The sequence below is a fragment of the Amblyomma americanum genome, chromosome 10 (assembly GCF_052857255.1).
Source record: "Amblyomma americanum isolate KBUSLIRL-KWMA chromosome 10, ASM5285725v1, whole genome shotgun sequence".
Taxonomy (NCBI): domain Eukaryota; kingdom Metazoa; phylum Arthropoda; class Arachnida; order Ixodida; family Ixodidae; genus Amblyomma; species Amblyomma americanum.
Genome location: NC_135506.1, coordinates 132,615,357 through 132,630,955, shown reverse-complemented (window position 1 = coordinate 132,630,955; position 15,599 = coordinate 132,615,357). Strand labels below are relative to the sequence as shown.

At 49.1% G+C, this 15,599-nt stretch overlaps 1 protein-coding gene across 1 annotated transcript in view; it reads right to left on the bottom strand.

Annotated features, from left to right (window-relative positions):
- LOC144108723 (uncharacterized) overlaps positions 1 to 15,599 on the bottom strand; it is a 161,151-nt gene that overhangs the window by 43,054 nt on the left and 102,498 nt on the right. The window contains exons 11-12 of the mRNA XM_077641893.1: positions 2,806 to 2,932; positions 1,351 to 1,521 (exon numbers count right to left, since the gene is read on the bottom strand). Of these exons, the coding sequence (XP_077498019.1) occupies positions 1,351 to 1,521; positions 2,806 to 2,932 (298 nt within the window). The remainder of the gene's footprint in view (positions 1 to 1,350; positions 1,522 to 2,805; positions 2,933 to 15,599) is intronic.

Genomic DNA, 15,599 nt, shown 5'->3' with positions numbered 1-15,599 from the left:
CATCACCATCATCAGCCTGACTACGCCCACTGCAGAGCACAGGCCTCTCCCATGTATCTCCAATTAACCTTGTCCTTTGCCAGCTGCGGCCACCGTATCCCCGCAAACTTCTGAATCTCATCCGCCCACCTAACTTTCTGTCGCCCCCTGCTACGCTCGCCTTATCTTGGAATCCACTGCGTTGCCATTAATGACCAGTGGTTATCTTGCCTTCGCATTACCTGCCTTGCCCAAACCCATTTCATTCTGTTGATTTCGAGTAGTAGGTCATTAGCTCGCGTTTCTTCCCTCACTCACTCTGTCTGCTTCCGGTTATTAACGTTATACCTATCATTTTTCTTTCCATAGCTCGCTGCGTTAACCTTAACTTAAGCTGAACTTTTTTCGTTATCCTCCACATTTCTACCCCGTAGGTGAGCACCGGTAAGATAGAGGTGTTATAGAGGGTTCGTCCTAAAAGTAATGAGATAAGTCGCGGCGTGGTGCGCGCATGCGCTAGATTGCGAAACCGGTTTTGGGATAAGGAAGGAGAACCTTCTGCTTCCCTGTGCGACAAGCTGAGCTGGCTTCGAGCATGCGAAGCAAGTGGTCGTATTTGAGCGTGTAACCTTTTTTCGTTGCTGCGTCGAGGAAACTATGGAGCGAACGTTGGAACAGCGCTATGCAGTGAAGCTTTCAAACAAACTGAGTAAGTCACCTGCCTAGACATTTGTCATTGTCAAGAAAGCATGTGGGATTGATGCAATGTCCAGATCGCGAGTGCTCCAATAGTACAAAGCATTTTAAAACGGCCATGAAGACGTTCACGGTGACACAATCAATATAACCGTCCGTAAACGTCGTCAACGGGCGCCCGGGCCGTTGATCGTCGTAAACGTCTTCCCGACAGTTTGTGAATGCTTTGTGCCATTGGTACACATGCGATCTGGACATTACATCAATCCCACATGCTGACTTGATTATGTCGAATGTCTCGGTAGGTGACATTTAATGCAAAGCTTCACCGGGCAGCGCTGTTCCAACGCTCGCTCCATGGTTTCCTCAACGCAGCGAAGAAACAGGGGTACACGCTCAAACGCGTCTACGCGCTTTACTTCCTCGAAGCACACTGAGCTCGTCGCATTGTGAAGCTGAGGGTTCCCCATCCTTCCTCCAAAACCGGTTTCCCAATCTAGCTCATGCGCGCGCGCGCCCCCATGCCGCGACATGTCTCATTACTTTCAGGAGACGCCCTGAATACTTTTTCTTGCGGGATAGATAGCTCGTAAAGTTTTATAACTCGGTGTGGAAGTGATATCAGGCGGTTATAATAACACAAATATTACGTTACTGCCGTTGCCCTGTACGCACCTCGACCACTCTGCCGTGGATGTCGCCGGTAAAGTTGGCGCACGGCTTGAGGAAATCGTGTTCTCCTTCCTCTCGCGGCTTGTACCAGCGGCCGTACATTGCGACGGATACAAAGTACGCGATGTTCTTGGTGTTTTGAAACACCTTCTGGACGCCGTCGTGCGCCTGCTCCTGCAGAGAGTCACGCCAGTGGCAAAGCCTGCCGCAGCACAGGGAACGCGGAGACAATGCACACGCCAGCGACAAGTTCACGACATCTCCATCTCATTTTAGGTCTCATTAAAATCTGTTCCACATGTCTGGTTTGGGCCGTGCCGATGTTGGTTGGGCAAAAAAAAAACATTTATTTCTGACAAAAATAAATTAGATATTTCCCCACTATATATTAACTTGCAACGCCAAAACAAAAAAAGACGTAGTTATTACCCTTGCAAATCAATAATTTGTTGCTGAGTCTGCGAGATTTGTGCCAAAAAAACTTTCTTAAGTGACCGCAGTTCGGCTTTGAAAATTACCGGTGATGGCGATACCTGCATCTAATCTTCTCTTTACGCTTAAAAAAGCTTGTTTTTTCAGTGAGAACTGCCATCTTCTTTACAGTGCGCGAGCATATCACTACAGGCCGAATTTACTTTGTGTTCAGAGTCCTTTTAATGCCACCGACACGGAGGACAAACACTGGCGGCCACCGAACTTCGTTAATATGCGCTCCTCTTAGTTTCATACAAACTCTCTCACAAGAAAAAACCCAAGAGTTTTATTTTCTTCCTGCCGTAAAGGTTTACGATGGCACGAAATGAGTGAAATGTATTCAAATGAGGGTAACTGTATATTTCAGTAGGGGGCTGAACAAGGCACAAAATCTCGTTATCTTGGTTTTGAGCCCTCATTTTGAATATAAGTTGTCTCTATTATCCTAGACAAGGTTCCAAGCAAGTGATATAACCAGCAGCGATAAATGCCACCTTGGGGTGGACAACTAGAGTAGAGAAGTCCACAAGAGCGAGGTGTCGGGCCAGTTGGTACTGCATACATCAAAGAACGGCGCTAGGAACAAGACGAAGGACAAAGGGAAAAAGTCACAGACATAGCGTCTGTCTCTTTCCCATCATCATCCATCTTGTTCCTAGCGTTAATTGTTCTTTTAGGTGTACGGTACAGAAGGCCGCCGATACGGTGAGTTCCAGAAGGTGTGTGCATCATCTGCTTCCTTCACACTGCTGAACTGTGGGCTAAGAAACGTTTATTCAGCGACACACTGTGTGTACGGTATTCACTGTATGGCCTACGGGTTTTGAGCATAATATTTCAGATTTAAAGTCCGTCCGATATGTCACACTATAACGATGTGTGAAACAGTGTAACAGAGTGTAATCCAGCCAGGCTATGTCTGAGTGCAGCTCTTCATTCACAGGTGAGGTGAATGAATTAACCGGAAAAATTGAGGGTACTAACCAAGTTGTGGTAGTAGGTCGCTGGGGATTCCATGAACGTTGGTGGAAGAATTTTGCACCCAGCCAGCTCTCTATCTGAGGCAGCAAAATGGCCTAGGGATATTACTCCATCGGGCTTGAATGTGTCACTGAAAAGATGAAAAGAACCAAATTGCATGTCGGTTATATTTTAATAGTTTGCCTTTTGCTCAGATTCTAAGCTCCTTTAGTGCCGCATATAGGTTCTTATTTGATTCACTGAAAACCTATCACTTGCGCGGCTGTTTGGGCTTGTTGGTCAGTGAACATGGTAAAAGAATGCAGCGCGAAAAAAACAACGAACAGAAGTGGACAGGACAGGGCGCTGACTACAAACACATTTATTCAGAAAGATGAGCAGCTTATATAACGCAGTCCAACACCCACGTGACCAAGAAAATAGCAAACGCGTTCTACTATCTAATTTAAAAAAAAACGAAGTACACAATATCAAAGTGATACATATTATCACTTTGATATTGTGTACTTCGTTTTTTTTTTGTATTAGTTGAACGCGTACACAATATCAAAGTGATACATATGTATCACTTTGATATTGTGTACTTCGTTTTTTTTTTGTATTAGATAGTTGAACGCGTTTGCTATTTTCTTGGTCACGTGGGTGTTGGACTGCGTTATGTAAGCTGCTCATCTTTCTGAATAAATGTGTTGGTAGTCAGCGCCCTGTCCTGTCCACTTCTGTTCGTCCTTGTTTCTTTCGCGCTGCATTCTTTTACCTATCACTTGCTTGCGGAGCATCCATCAACTTGAACACATGTTTTAAGCATGAAATGTATTTAGGTCTCGAAGACGGCGCGGCGCGGCTTAACTTGGAGCCAGATTGGATGCGAAATCAAGGGCGAACAGAGATTCGAAAAGACCAGCGCAGAAACAGACAGGGACACGAGAAGAAAAAACACTGACGACAGGACGAGCGCTGTGCAGGACGAGAGATGTTAACACAAGAGAAATTTGGCGCAATTTTCTGTCTGCTCTCTGGTGTCTGTCTTCTGCGCTGCTGCAGGAGTAGAGCGCGCGTTAGTGACTCTATGCGTGCGTCCACAACAGCCTCACCAGGTGGGTGAAGCCAGCGCACAGGAAAAATGAGCCCGCGTTCTGCCCTGTAGCTCAAGGGGCGCACGCGCAGTACTCGTGACCGAACAACCGGAGCGCCTGCGGTCATGCCCGCGGGAAACTGAGCTAGCTGCGGAAATAAGGCGCCTCACTTCGGCGCGGTGCGCTAGCCCTTGTAAGCAGGGTCATTCCACGCCAAACGTCCCAGACGTTGCGCTCGACCATCTCCAATTTGTTAAAAAAAAATTCATGGCAACTTATCATAATGTGTGTAAGGAAATTCTGAAATATGTATGCCGAAAAAATTACTCGTGAGGTGAGGGCAGTGTGAATATTTATAAAAGGGGAGAGGCCAGGCACTGCTCAATAATTAATAGCAAGTTCATTTTTTAAAAAGCTCTTGAAAAAGTTTTTCATTGACATTTCCACAGAATATGGCTTTCGATATAATTCTTAGCGTGCAGCTTTACTCGGCATAAATTCTTTAGAAAATTGAAAAATAAAATGAAAATGTACAATTTCTGTCGTTTTTTTTGTTTTAAATATTAACCTGCTTTCGGAAATTCAGAAATAGCTGCTTTGTTCCTCTCGATGTCTATTACCAATAATAAGTGTTATAGGTGATGAAACTGCGTACACAGAAGTAAAATAAAATACTAAATTTGCAAAAAGTGCGTTTTGAGCCAAAAACAGTCATGAATTTCACTCTGAGGAGGTCGAAGTAAAGATAGAATCAACAACCGGTTACGTAGAACTGTTTATTTCCTTTCATTCCCGAAATTTTTCTCGAGGTAAGTTTGGTTTAAAGCGAGAAAATAATTTTTGAATTTGAGCTTTCAGACCGCATGTTGCGTTGTCTCTTAACGCATCTTCACCGCAGAACACGACACCTGGCATGGCACGACACTTGTGGCCAGATAATTCCCTTTGCTGTCGTTCACTGTCGTGCATTTTTAGAGCTGGAGCTAAAGAAGATATCGCGCGACATTCGGCGGATGGTATGCAATAAACGAGATCGTTTTCGCTTTCGAAGTTCGAACAGACCCACTTTGGTGCGGGGCAGCCAAGAGAAGAAAAGCGAGAGTATCCAGCGTGCTGTCTCGCATGGACCATGAGGAGGGATGACCAGCTGGCATGGAAGGCGTATCACAAGTGCTTTATTTATATCCAAAAAGATCGCGGAGAGCGCGTGCCTCGGACCGCATGCACGGGAAGGTGCGAAGTGCACACCGCTGCGGCGAGTAACGCCACGCGCTCTGGCGGTGAACCGAGCCTGCTCGCGCATCGGTGCGTCACTTGCATGAAGGTGCTTCGCCAGCTTAGTGGCTCGTGTGCAGTTGTCGCTGGAGTATTAATGCAGTAATTGCACTGATTAAAACAAATACACCAAACACATCACATCGGAAGCAACCGGCAATGAGCCTCGGACGGCCATAAGGGTCAGGTACCACGTGGTGCTGCGGCGTCACGGATTGTTTCAACACCGGATCGTTCTGGCCATTTCCGGATCGGCGTCTCACAAGCTCTTATGTCGGTGATTACGTCTGTCATGGCGCAAAAAGGATGAGTGACTGCAACAGAACCACACCGAACAACTAGCTCACTATAGAGCATGTGGCGAACTAGCAACGCTAAGAAAATCTTTTCCCACGAATACCTGTTCGACTAATCAACGTTCCCATGCTTGCCTGCAGTGCAAGCCTCACTAAGAACTATAGATTCTGCGTGACTAAAGTGTCGTCAGTGTCGTGTTCTGCGGTAAAGAGGCGTTAAGAGACGACGCAGCTTGCGGCCCGAGAGCTCAACTTCAAAAATTATATTCTCGCTTAGACCAAAAAATTACTTGGATAAAATTTCAGATATAAAAAGCAGTAAACCGTTCTACGTAAACAGTTATTGTTTGTATTTTTATTTGAACCACCTCAAGGTGAAATTGATTAGTGTTTTTGGCTCAAAACGCACTTTTTGCAACTTTAGCGGTTTTTTTTTTACTTCTGTGTACGCAGTTTCATCACCTGTAACATTTATTATAGCTACTAGACATTTAGAGGAACAAAACGGCTATTTCTGAATTTCCGAGGGCAAGTTGATATTAAAAAAACGATAAAAATGGTTAATTTTCATTCAATTCGCAGTTTTTTTTTTAATATTTATCCCGCGTAAAGGTGCGCGCTCTGAATTATATCGAAGCCAGAAAAAGCGCAAATGTCATTAAAAAAATGTTTGAAGTCTGTTCTCAAAATTAGATCTTATTATAATTGAGCAGTGCTTGGTTTCTCGGCCTTTCTGAATATTGAAACTGCCCTCACCTCACGAAAAAGTTTTTTTTCGGCAAAAATATTTCAGGCTTTCATTACTCAGAATACGATAAGTTTCAATGATTTTTTTAACAATTGGAGATGGTCGAGAGCAACGTCTGGGACGTTTGGCGTGGAATGACCCAGCAGTAAGAGCAGCGGAAGGAAGGAGTCCTGGACGTGGTACTCTGCTGGTGCTGGGGACGAAAAGCTAAGTTTGTCCCTAACGTGACCTTCCCATGCATCGAGGTTCGAATGTGTTGCGCCGGTATTGCAAAGCGTCAAGCTTCCGTCTACTCTTGACCACGAGACGCAGTGCATTTTAAGATAGAAGTAATTTTATCGCCCGTTCCCTGCAGACACAGGCGAACACCGTCCGGGAACCGCGGCGAAGGCTCTGCAACCACGGCGACGATCGAGGTTACGGCGACCGTGGGTAGCACTGCGTTAAACGGTTGTATCTCATCACTCGCAAACCGCGAAGCCCGCCGGTGTGCAAGTCGCACAAATTATACGGAAGCGCGCGCGTGCGCCCCGGCTTCAGAATGAAAAAGAAATAGACGCGGAGAGGCAAAAAAACAACAACAAATATTAAGTGGGACGGTATAGGGTGCCGAGGGGCGCACGCTGTCGCACCTGAGCGGTGCAGTGGACGTAGTCGTATTTGGCATTGAGCAGACCTTGAAGCGTGGTTAAATTCGACACGGTATACAGCAAACTATGTTGACTCGTCAGCGTGTTATCGTATGCGCCCTCAACACACTTGTTCTGCGCTACAGCGAGGCCGGCGGCAGAAGTGCGTTCTGCTGGGGTGCGGCATTAACTCAAAGGGAAATACTTCAACGATGCAGCAAGCTCCGTACTGCAACGCATTTCATTCTTACATCTCTCGAAGAAAAGGGAATATAATAAGCTTTATGAACATAATTTCACTGGTCGCGACAGTTCTAGGTAAAACAACCAGCTAACAACCTGAAATTTCAGGACCGACTTCCATTTGGCACTTGCTATTTCTCTAGCCTAGATTTCTGCAATGCAGCCTATCCTGTATGTATTACTACATGTTTCCGACCATATATATTGGTTTTTCTCGACTGTGTTGACCTGGTACTCATTTTATTAGCATTGTTTATTTACACTTATAATTTCTGTCAATGCCTTTGAATCGTTTCGCCCTTCTCCCTCAAAGGAGTAATAAATCTGGATAATTACGGGGGCGCAGTGGTCTCGAATAATGGCGACGACATGGAAAAGTAGGGATGCTGACAAACTCAAATACATATTGGTAGTTTGGACGAACTCGCCACCTCAAGAGAAAATGAACTGGCAGGTAATGAAAGAAGCAATTGATACCCACGTGAGCGGGGATCAGAGTACCAGTCGTTATAGAGGGAGCTTAGCAGTCTAGCAAGGAAAGAAAAGTTTGCAGTTGAAAGCGAGGTGTTGCAAGTGGAAGGGAATATGTCTAGTAAGGGCAGATAGTGACCGAAAATCCGGTTCACGAGAGTGCAATAACTAAAACAATAAGAATCGGGTGGAGCTAATTTGGCAGGTTCTCTCAGATCATGAATGTCAGTTTACTAATATCCTTTAGGAGAGTTAACTGCTGGGCTAGTTGGTGTTGCATACTGAAAGAAAGATTTTGCGCCTAACACACACCACACACAGAAAGAAGACGACACCACGGGCGCCTTCTTTCTGTCGTCTTCTTTCTGTGTGTGGTGTGTGTTAGGCGCAAAATCTTTCTTTCAGTTTACTAATATCCCCAAGAAAAAATTACATGACAGCTTTATCGTACAGGTACATACCTATGGGGTAGACAAGTAGAAGCTACTGAGAAGGGTTCAACCTAAAGGGAAGCTGAAGCGCTTTTCGAAAAAAAAAATGAGTTCTCTACGTCATTTTATAGCTTTTAGTCCACTGAAAAAGAATATCCCAATCAAAAATAGCGGAAATAAACGCAAAAAGCTCTTGTTTAGAAGAAAACGCGCCCCATCGCCTCAGGGCGCCGAGCGAATGCCGCTCTTGCCCGCGATTGGTCGGGACCGTCATGACGTTCATCCACGGCGATCTCCGGCCGGCACCGATGGCTCTGCTGCGTAGCGCGTTGCTTCATCTGGCTTTTAAGGACTACGTTTTGGAAATTATGGATAATTCAAGCAGTGTTGAACAGTTTGGACTTTCGCCATGCATGTTCGAGCCATCAGCAGCTTCAGAAAACGGCGGAACCAACGACGCCGCGGAGTGCGCCGGAAGCGCAAGTCAAGTCGCGACATCTTTACGTGTTGGAAATCTCGACTACATGGGTGGGTGGATGACAGCTTTTATTTCCACTAGAAATGGAGACCCTTTACTACTCACCGCCCCCGGCACGCAAGCCGGGAGAGCGGGGGCCGGAGCCTCCATGACTAAAGGCTAACAAAAATTTTATCTCTTCGCGGCATCAGCCGCAAGGCGGATTGGCTTGTTTCTGCCGAGCGGGTTCTTCGCTGTGCAGCAGAGCTTCCCAGCTTTTTCTGCTATCAATATCTACGTCGACTCTGGGGGAGTCGGCGCATTCCCATATTCTCTGCTTCCGGGTAACCGTGGAACCACCGCACTGTCGGATCCTGGACGAGCGCGCAAACCTGTTCCGAAATCGTTGTGAACTACAGACTACAGAAGAGAAAACTGGTGCCACCGCCTGATAAGAAGCTAATAGAGAAGCAACATGGCGGCGCCTGCAAGCCGGAAATTTCGTTATTCTAGTATGGGCATTTCACTTCCTACCAGGGTAACACGAAAACCAAAACTCGACTGATACGTATGTTTTGCATAGGTACATGCGCGTGCATATCCTTTGTGTAGGTGCAAGTGGCAATAAAGAAAGTAAATTGCGCCGAAACGTTGTTGTGTACCGCTGCTTCATAAAAGCCTGGCCACCAACTTCTTTCTGGTGACAGTCTGTGTGTGCCTTCTGTTCCTGCGTCTTTTTTCGCTGTTTTTTTTCTCTTGGCCAACTTCTTGTGACGCCTGTAAACGTGATGTAATTCAGATCACCGGCACGCTTACACGAGTCGCGCGGGGTAAATCATTCGTTTGTTCATTTATTTATAGTTACTCGCCTAACTACTCCAGAAGGCCTTTTAGAACTACAAAAGAATGCCAAACTGGATGAGTTGGAGGGGGTGCACTGCTGTACTGTAGCGCGAAGAGTCGAGGTGACCGGGAGGAAGGTACCGTCTGTGCTTTCCTTCTTTCGCATGTTCGGGCTACTGTTCAACCATGAAACTTCTGCGCTTACTCCCGTGCATTTTTTTGGATGCTGAACACGCTTTTGAACAATAATTATGGCTGCGTTTTGGAGCTCTCAGTGCTGCTCATCAAACTAGCGTGCTGCGAGATGTATATAGTTGTGACGTTCCTTGTGTGTGCTACGAAGGACCTCGTTTCGGCGGGCCTGGCCCCGCGACAAGACGGCGGGCATCATCAATTCCCGAGCCATACTCGTTGAAAGTGAACGACCAAAACGAAGGGGTTTAAGCACAACCGGACCCCCTTTCCATAGTGTCGGCACGTGTCGAACGCAGCCGCCGCCGCCGCAGGGAGACGGGCGTTATCTTCCCCAATTGCCGTGACCGTGCCGGGGACAAAGGGCCTCGTTTCGGCGGGCCTGGCCCCGTGACAAGACGGCGGGCATCATCACCAACCCTCCCGAGCACATCCCAGGACAAGGGACCACTTTCCCGGCCTTTTAGTGACCTCACGTTCCGGCCTTGAGTGGCAAGTGTCATTTGATGGAGAACGGAGGTCGGTGACCCGCGGGAACCGTCAGCGGTCCAGAGACCGTCTACCACAGCCGACGCTACCTCGACGACAACCTTCTTTCCCTCGGACTCAATACGTGACGGGGGCGAGACCATAAGTGTGGTGGTGTGTTTGTGCGCCAAAGTGAAAGCCCTAGGCCCCTCCCACTCCGGCATGGGCGTCCTCACCCTAGGGAATGTGGGCAAAAGAGGATATAAAAATCGACAAGCAGTACGGAAGAAAAAAACGCTCAGGACGACATCGTTCGCCAAGGGGGCCTTCAGGGCCGAAGCCCGACGGCGTGCAGCTTCTGCCAGCAACCGTTCGAGCTCTATTCCGGAGCCCCTCCATCGTCCCCATGAAGTCGTCGGCACGTAAGCTCGGACACCCCAGCCTCTGATGTTTAAGCATAATCATGTATAATTATTGAATATATCTGTTTGTTTAAACTGAGCCATACGGTGTCTCTTTGCCTCTCCGTCCCGTGTGGACCTGCGCATTGTGGGGGGTCGTCACACTGGTGTCAGAAGTGGGGTCTCAAAAGCAAATGTCCTCTGAATGCTGCGACATTCATGACTTAAAATTGTAATCAAAAGGGAGTCACGGGACTGATTGTGGGACTTTTACCCCCATTTGAAAGGCTTGAGGCACCTTAGGGCTTGAGCGAAAAAAAAATTTCTGTACCTGAGGGAGCTCCCACTCCACAGCCGTGAATCGGAGCAAGCATGCTGGCATTAGGAAGTGTCATTCCGACGTTTACGGGAGATAAGACAGGGATTCCAATCTGCGATTTCTTTTCCATGCAAGAAGAGATTGGGAAAATGGGGGAATGGTCCCATGCCACAAATGCTGGGAATGGCGAGGTGTAAGATGGCAGGAGCTGCTCATGATTTTGCATAGCGAGACGAAAAAGTAAAATCCACAAAATCATTTGCGGAATTTAAGAAGCTCGCGTTTGAGCATTTCGACACTGAACCACGTCACGTGCGGGTACAGAGGTTCCGTGACGCCGGACAGATGGTAGGGGAGGACGTGCGAACGTTTGCGTCGCGGCTTCAGCGCCTAGCACGCGATACGTTAAGCAGGGAGGAGGAAGGAGACCAGCTTAAGAAGAAATACGCGGAGGATCTACTTAAAGAGGAAATGACCGCTTTGTTCGTGGCAGGTCTGCAAGACCCCGTGCGCCGGTTCGTGCTCTCGCGCAAGCCGAGCAATTTCGACCGAGCCGTGGCGGCCGCATTGGATGAGGAACGAAATGAGGCGTTAACGACAGCCGCAGCGAGAGTACGCGTCATAGAGAGAGCGGTGCTCAACCCTGAGGTTGCTATCTTGACATAGCGGTTAGATCACTTAGAACAGCTGCTATCTCAGCAGGTGGAACGCCAGGTTGAAGCGCGCGCTCAACAGCGCCCATTCGCTGGAAACCGGAGACCGCCACAAAGCTACAGGCGCGGTATGCGAGATTTTGAAGAAATCGTATGCTTCGCTTGCCAGGGTCGCGGACACATCGCCAGGTTCTGCCAAAACGTGCGCCGTGGGGAGCCACAAAGAGAAGCAGGCGAGACACGCCCTAAGCAAGCCTACAGCGGGGCTCCAGATACCGAGACAAAAAACTAGATGGTCCTCCCCATCCGGAGGAGCGTGGGGAGGGAGCAGTGCATGATGAGGTGGTGGTGGTTTGTGTGGCCGACGAGGCATGCCCTGTTATGCGTTGCAAGTTAAATGGTTGTTGCATGGAATTGTTGATAGATACGGGGTCAAAGGTGACATTGCTTAAAGAGAGCAGTTTTAACACGCTTCGAATAAATGGGGACCGCGAGGTGTTGGAAGCGTCTGGTGGTATGGCAACCAAATTTGTAGGCATAACGGGGGATCCTCTTGGCATAAGTGGACTCTACCGGTTACACTTCTCTCTCGGCGGAATTGCATTGGAGCACCCCTGCTACGTATGCCCGGACACGGTGTCTCTGCCAAACGGAGTTTCAGGTATATTAGGGCAGGAATTTTTGAGAAAAGGGAAGGTAGTAGTCTCATTCTCTGAGGAAGAGGTTAATGCGGGCTGCTCAACAGTTCCGTTTTTGAACAGGAGAGGGGCTGAGATTCCCATTACCGATATTGACACCCGTCAAACAGTGAGATCATTGGAGAAGGTATATTCGCGGGTTGCCGTCAGGCTGGTCAATGAGGCGGTCGTCCTTCCTTGGTCGGAGCACATTTTGTACGCGTGTGTGCCTTCAGATGTAGAGAGCGGCGCCGTGGGAGTGCTTGAGCCGGTCGACTCTCTCAGCAATGGCCTGAAGGCAGCCGCGTGCCTCGTGACAGTTAATGACGCCCACAGAGTGCCCCTACGGATGGTTAACTGTAGCCAGCAGCCACTGAGCCTTCCCAAGAACAAAACGTTGGCTTTCTTCACCTCTGCCATAGAGAAACGTGAGCCCACCGATACGGTGCTTGTAACTGTAGAGCATGCTAGCCCTTCGGCTGCTCCAAAGGCGTCGTTCGATCTTTCTCACGTAAAATCCAGGGAGAGGGAGGCTCTGGCTGGTTTGCTGAACGACTACTCGGAGGTATTCACCGCGTCCAACCTGGATTTGGTCTGCTGTGGCTTATAAACCACAGGATAGAAACCGGCGCTTCAGCGCCCGTTTACCAGCGTGCGTACAGGATTCCTTACTCCCAACGTGAGGAGATGGAGCGGCAGGTGCAGGACCTGATTGATCGCGGCATTGTCGAACACTCAAAGTCACCCTGGGGAGCACCAGCACTATTGGTGGAAAAGCCAGATGGCTCGTATCGATTGGTAGTGGACTACCGCAAACTAAATGCCGTAACTCGCATCGATCCATACCCCATCCCCAATATACAGGAGACGCTTTCTCAGCTGGGCTCTGTCAGGTACTTCACGGTAGTGGACATGGCGGCGGGATTCTGGCAGATAGCAATGGATCCGGCAGATGCCGAGAAAACGGCATTCAACACGCCCTCAGGGCACTATGAATGGAAAAGAATGCCGATGGGTCTGGCCAACAGCCCTGCTGTCTGGCAGAGAACCGCTGATGTTATCCTGGCAGGTCTTCTGGGGAGGCTGTGCTTCGTGTATATGGATGACATAATCATATACAGTGACAGTTTTGAGAACCATTTGCGCGATATTAAGCAGGTTTTGGTGCGACTAAGAGGAGCGGGTCTCAAGCTGAAGCCCTCTAAGTGCCAATTCCTCAAAAACGAGGTGAAATACCTCGGGCACGTTGTTTCAGCTGACGGCGTGCGACCGGACCCTGAGAAACTAGGGTGTGTCTTGGATTTTCCATCCCCGACTAGCGTCCGCCAGGTCCGGCAGTTTCTCGGCCTGATCGGTTACTACCGAAGGCACATAGAGGAGTTCGCCAAGCTCGCTAAGCCGCTCACCACTTTAACAGCCACAGATGTCGCCTTTCGCTGGGACGAAAACGCGGAGGATGCTTTTGGGGCCCTGAAAAGGAAGCTAATGAGTGCACCGCTGTTGCGCCACCCGGATTTTAATTTGCCCTTCGTTATGGCCACAGATGCGTCAAAGTTCGCAGTTGGTGCCGTGCTATCTCAGGTTATCGAGGGCAAAGAACATCCCGTTGCTTTTGCTAGCCGACAGCTGAGCCCCACAGAGCAAAAGTACGGAGCTACGGAAAGGGAGTGCCTCGCCGTTGTCTGGGCAGTAAAGCACTTCAGACGCCACCTTTACGGCCGCAAATTCAAGCTAGTCACAGACTGCCATCCTCTGAAATGGGTGATGAGTGTCAGGGACCCTAGCTCGCGACTCGCTAGATGGAATCTACACCTGCAGGAATACTGCTTTGAAGTGGAGCACAAGTCAGGAAAGACACATCTGAATGCTGATGCACTCAGCCGCACAGCTGCCGTGGCAGCTATAGATGAGTTTGTCACCGTAGTCGACCCCGCCGAGTTACGCACAGAGCAGTGCAAAGATCCTGACCTGAAGCGAATAATCGAAAGCTTAGAGGGCGCACCGTGTCACCCCGAACAGCTAGGTTATTTCATTGGCAAAGACGGCGCCCTGTGTCGGCGCACGAGGCCAACCAGGAAAGGGAGACCAGAGAAAACCGCTTGGGAGAGAGTCGTCACACCTCGGTCGTGGACAGAAAGGGTTCTTCGCGCGTTTCACGATGCGCCATGCGCCGGTCATTTTGGCGTAGCGAAGACACGCAGGCATGTGGAGCGTTTGTACTTTTGGAGTGGCATGCGACAGGATGTTAGAGACTACTGTGCGAAGTGCCATTCCTGTCTCGAAAGAATAAATTCCCAAGGGACGAAGACCAGCTCCAATTCAGCCGTTCCCTGAGGTTTCGGCTCCCTTCGAGCGGACAGGTATGGACATAATGGGCCCATTGCCCACGACCACTTCCGGAAACAGGTACATTTTAGTATTTGTCGATCACCTTTCAAAATACGCGGAAGCGGTAGCACTCCCTGAACAGAAGGCAGACACGGTTGCAAGAGCATTTGTCGAACAGATCGTGCTCCGACATGGACCCCCGAGGCAACTCTTGACAGATCGGGGAACGAACTTCGTGTCGCAGCTAATGAGGAGAGTTCGCGAGATGCTTAAGATCGCTAAGAAGCAGACAACACCGTACCATCCGGCATGCAACGGCGCGGTGGAGCGACTGAACCAAACCGTGGCCGGGTTCCTGTCGCATTTTGTTTCGCGCGACCAGCGGGACTGGGACTTGTGGCTCCCGTATGCAATGTTTGCCTACAATTCCGCAGCGCACGAGAGCACGGGCGAATCGCCATTCTTTCTTATCTACGGCCGAGACCCGGACCAGCCTAGTGAAGTGCCAGAGGGCCCCCGTCGTGTCCAATACACTTCACTGGACGACTATAAGCTTGAGCTAGAATCGCGCTTGCAAGTGGCGAGGGACATCGCAAAGGAGGCCTTAAAGAAAGCGGCGAAGCGCAGGAAGGAGGTGAACGATCACAGTGCTAGAGACGCGCCGTTTGATGTGGGGGACAGCGTGTACATTGAAAACTGCCAAAGGTAGATTGGGCTAGCTCGTAAGTTGCAGACGAAGTGGAGAGGGCCGTGCGAGGTTGTCGAGAAGCTTTCTCCGGTAAACTTCAGAGTCCGAGACGTGAACCGGCGCTTTATAAGGATACACGCAACTCGCCTCAAGTCGGCACCGGTTCAGTATTCACGAAATGAGGAAAAGGAAAGCGCGGATTTTGATGGGGACAGAAGTGAAGCGGAGCGCGCAGATAGTTCGCAAGAAACGCCCTCTCCTGCATTTGTTCGGCAGGCGCCAGAGGTGACGGCCGGAATGCCACCGGATTTACTTCATGCATTGCTAGAAGAAGAAGAAGCGCGCGAGGTTGCCGCGCAGATAACGCCAGGAGAGGCTCCTGCCACGAGCCCTCGCGAGTCTCCAAGCAGACAAAGGGTCACAGACTTACTTGGTATGACTCATGAAGGCCGATATCCGCTGCGAAATCGGAAAGCTAAGTCGGACTAATGACGTAAACAGAGCGGAGTTGTGAACTGGTTAGAATTGTGTAATGCCGCAGCTCATAACATTGCTATGTGCATATGTGTTAAGATATCGGAGTTGGTAGTTAAACCTTTCTG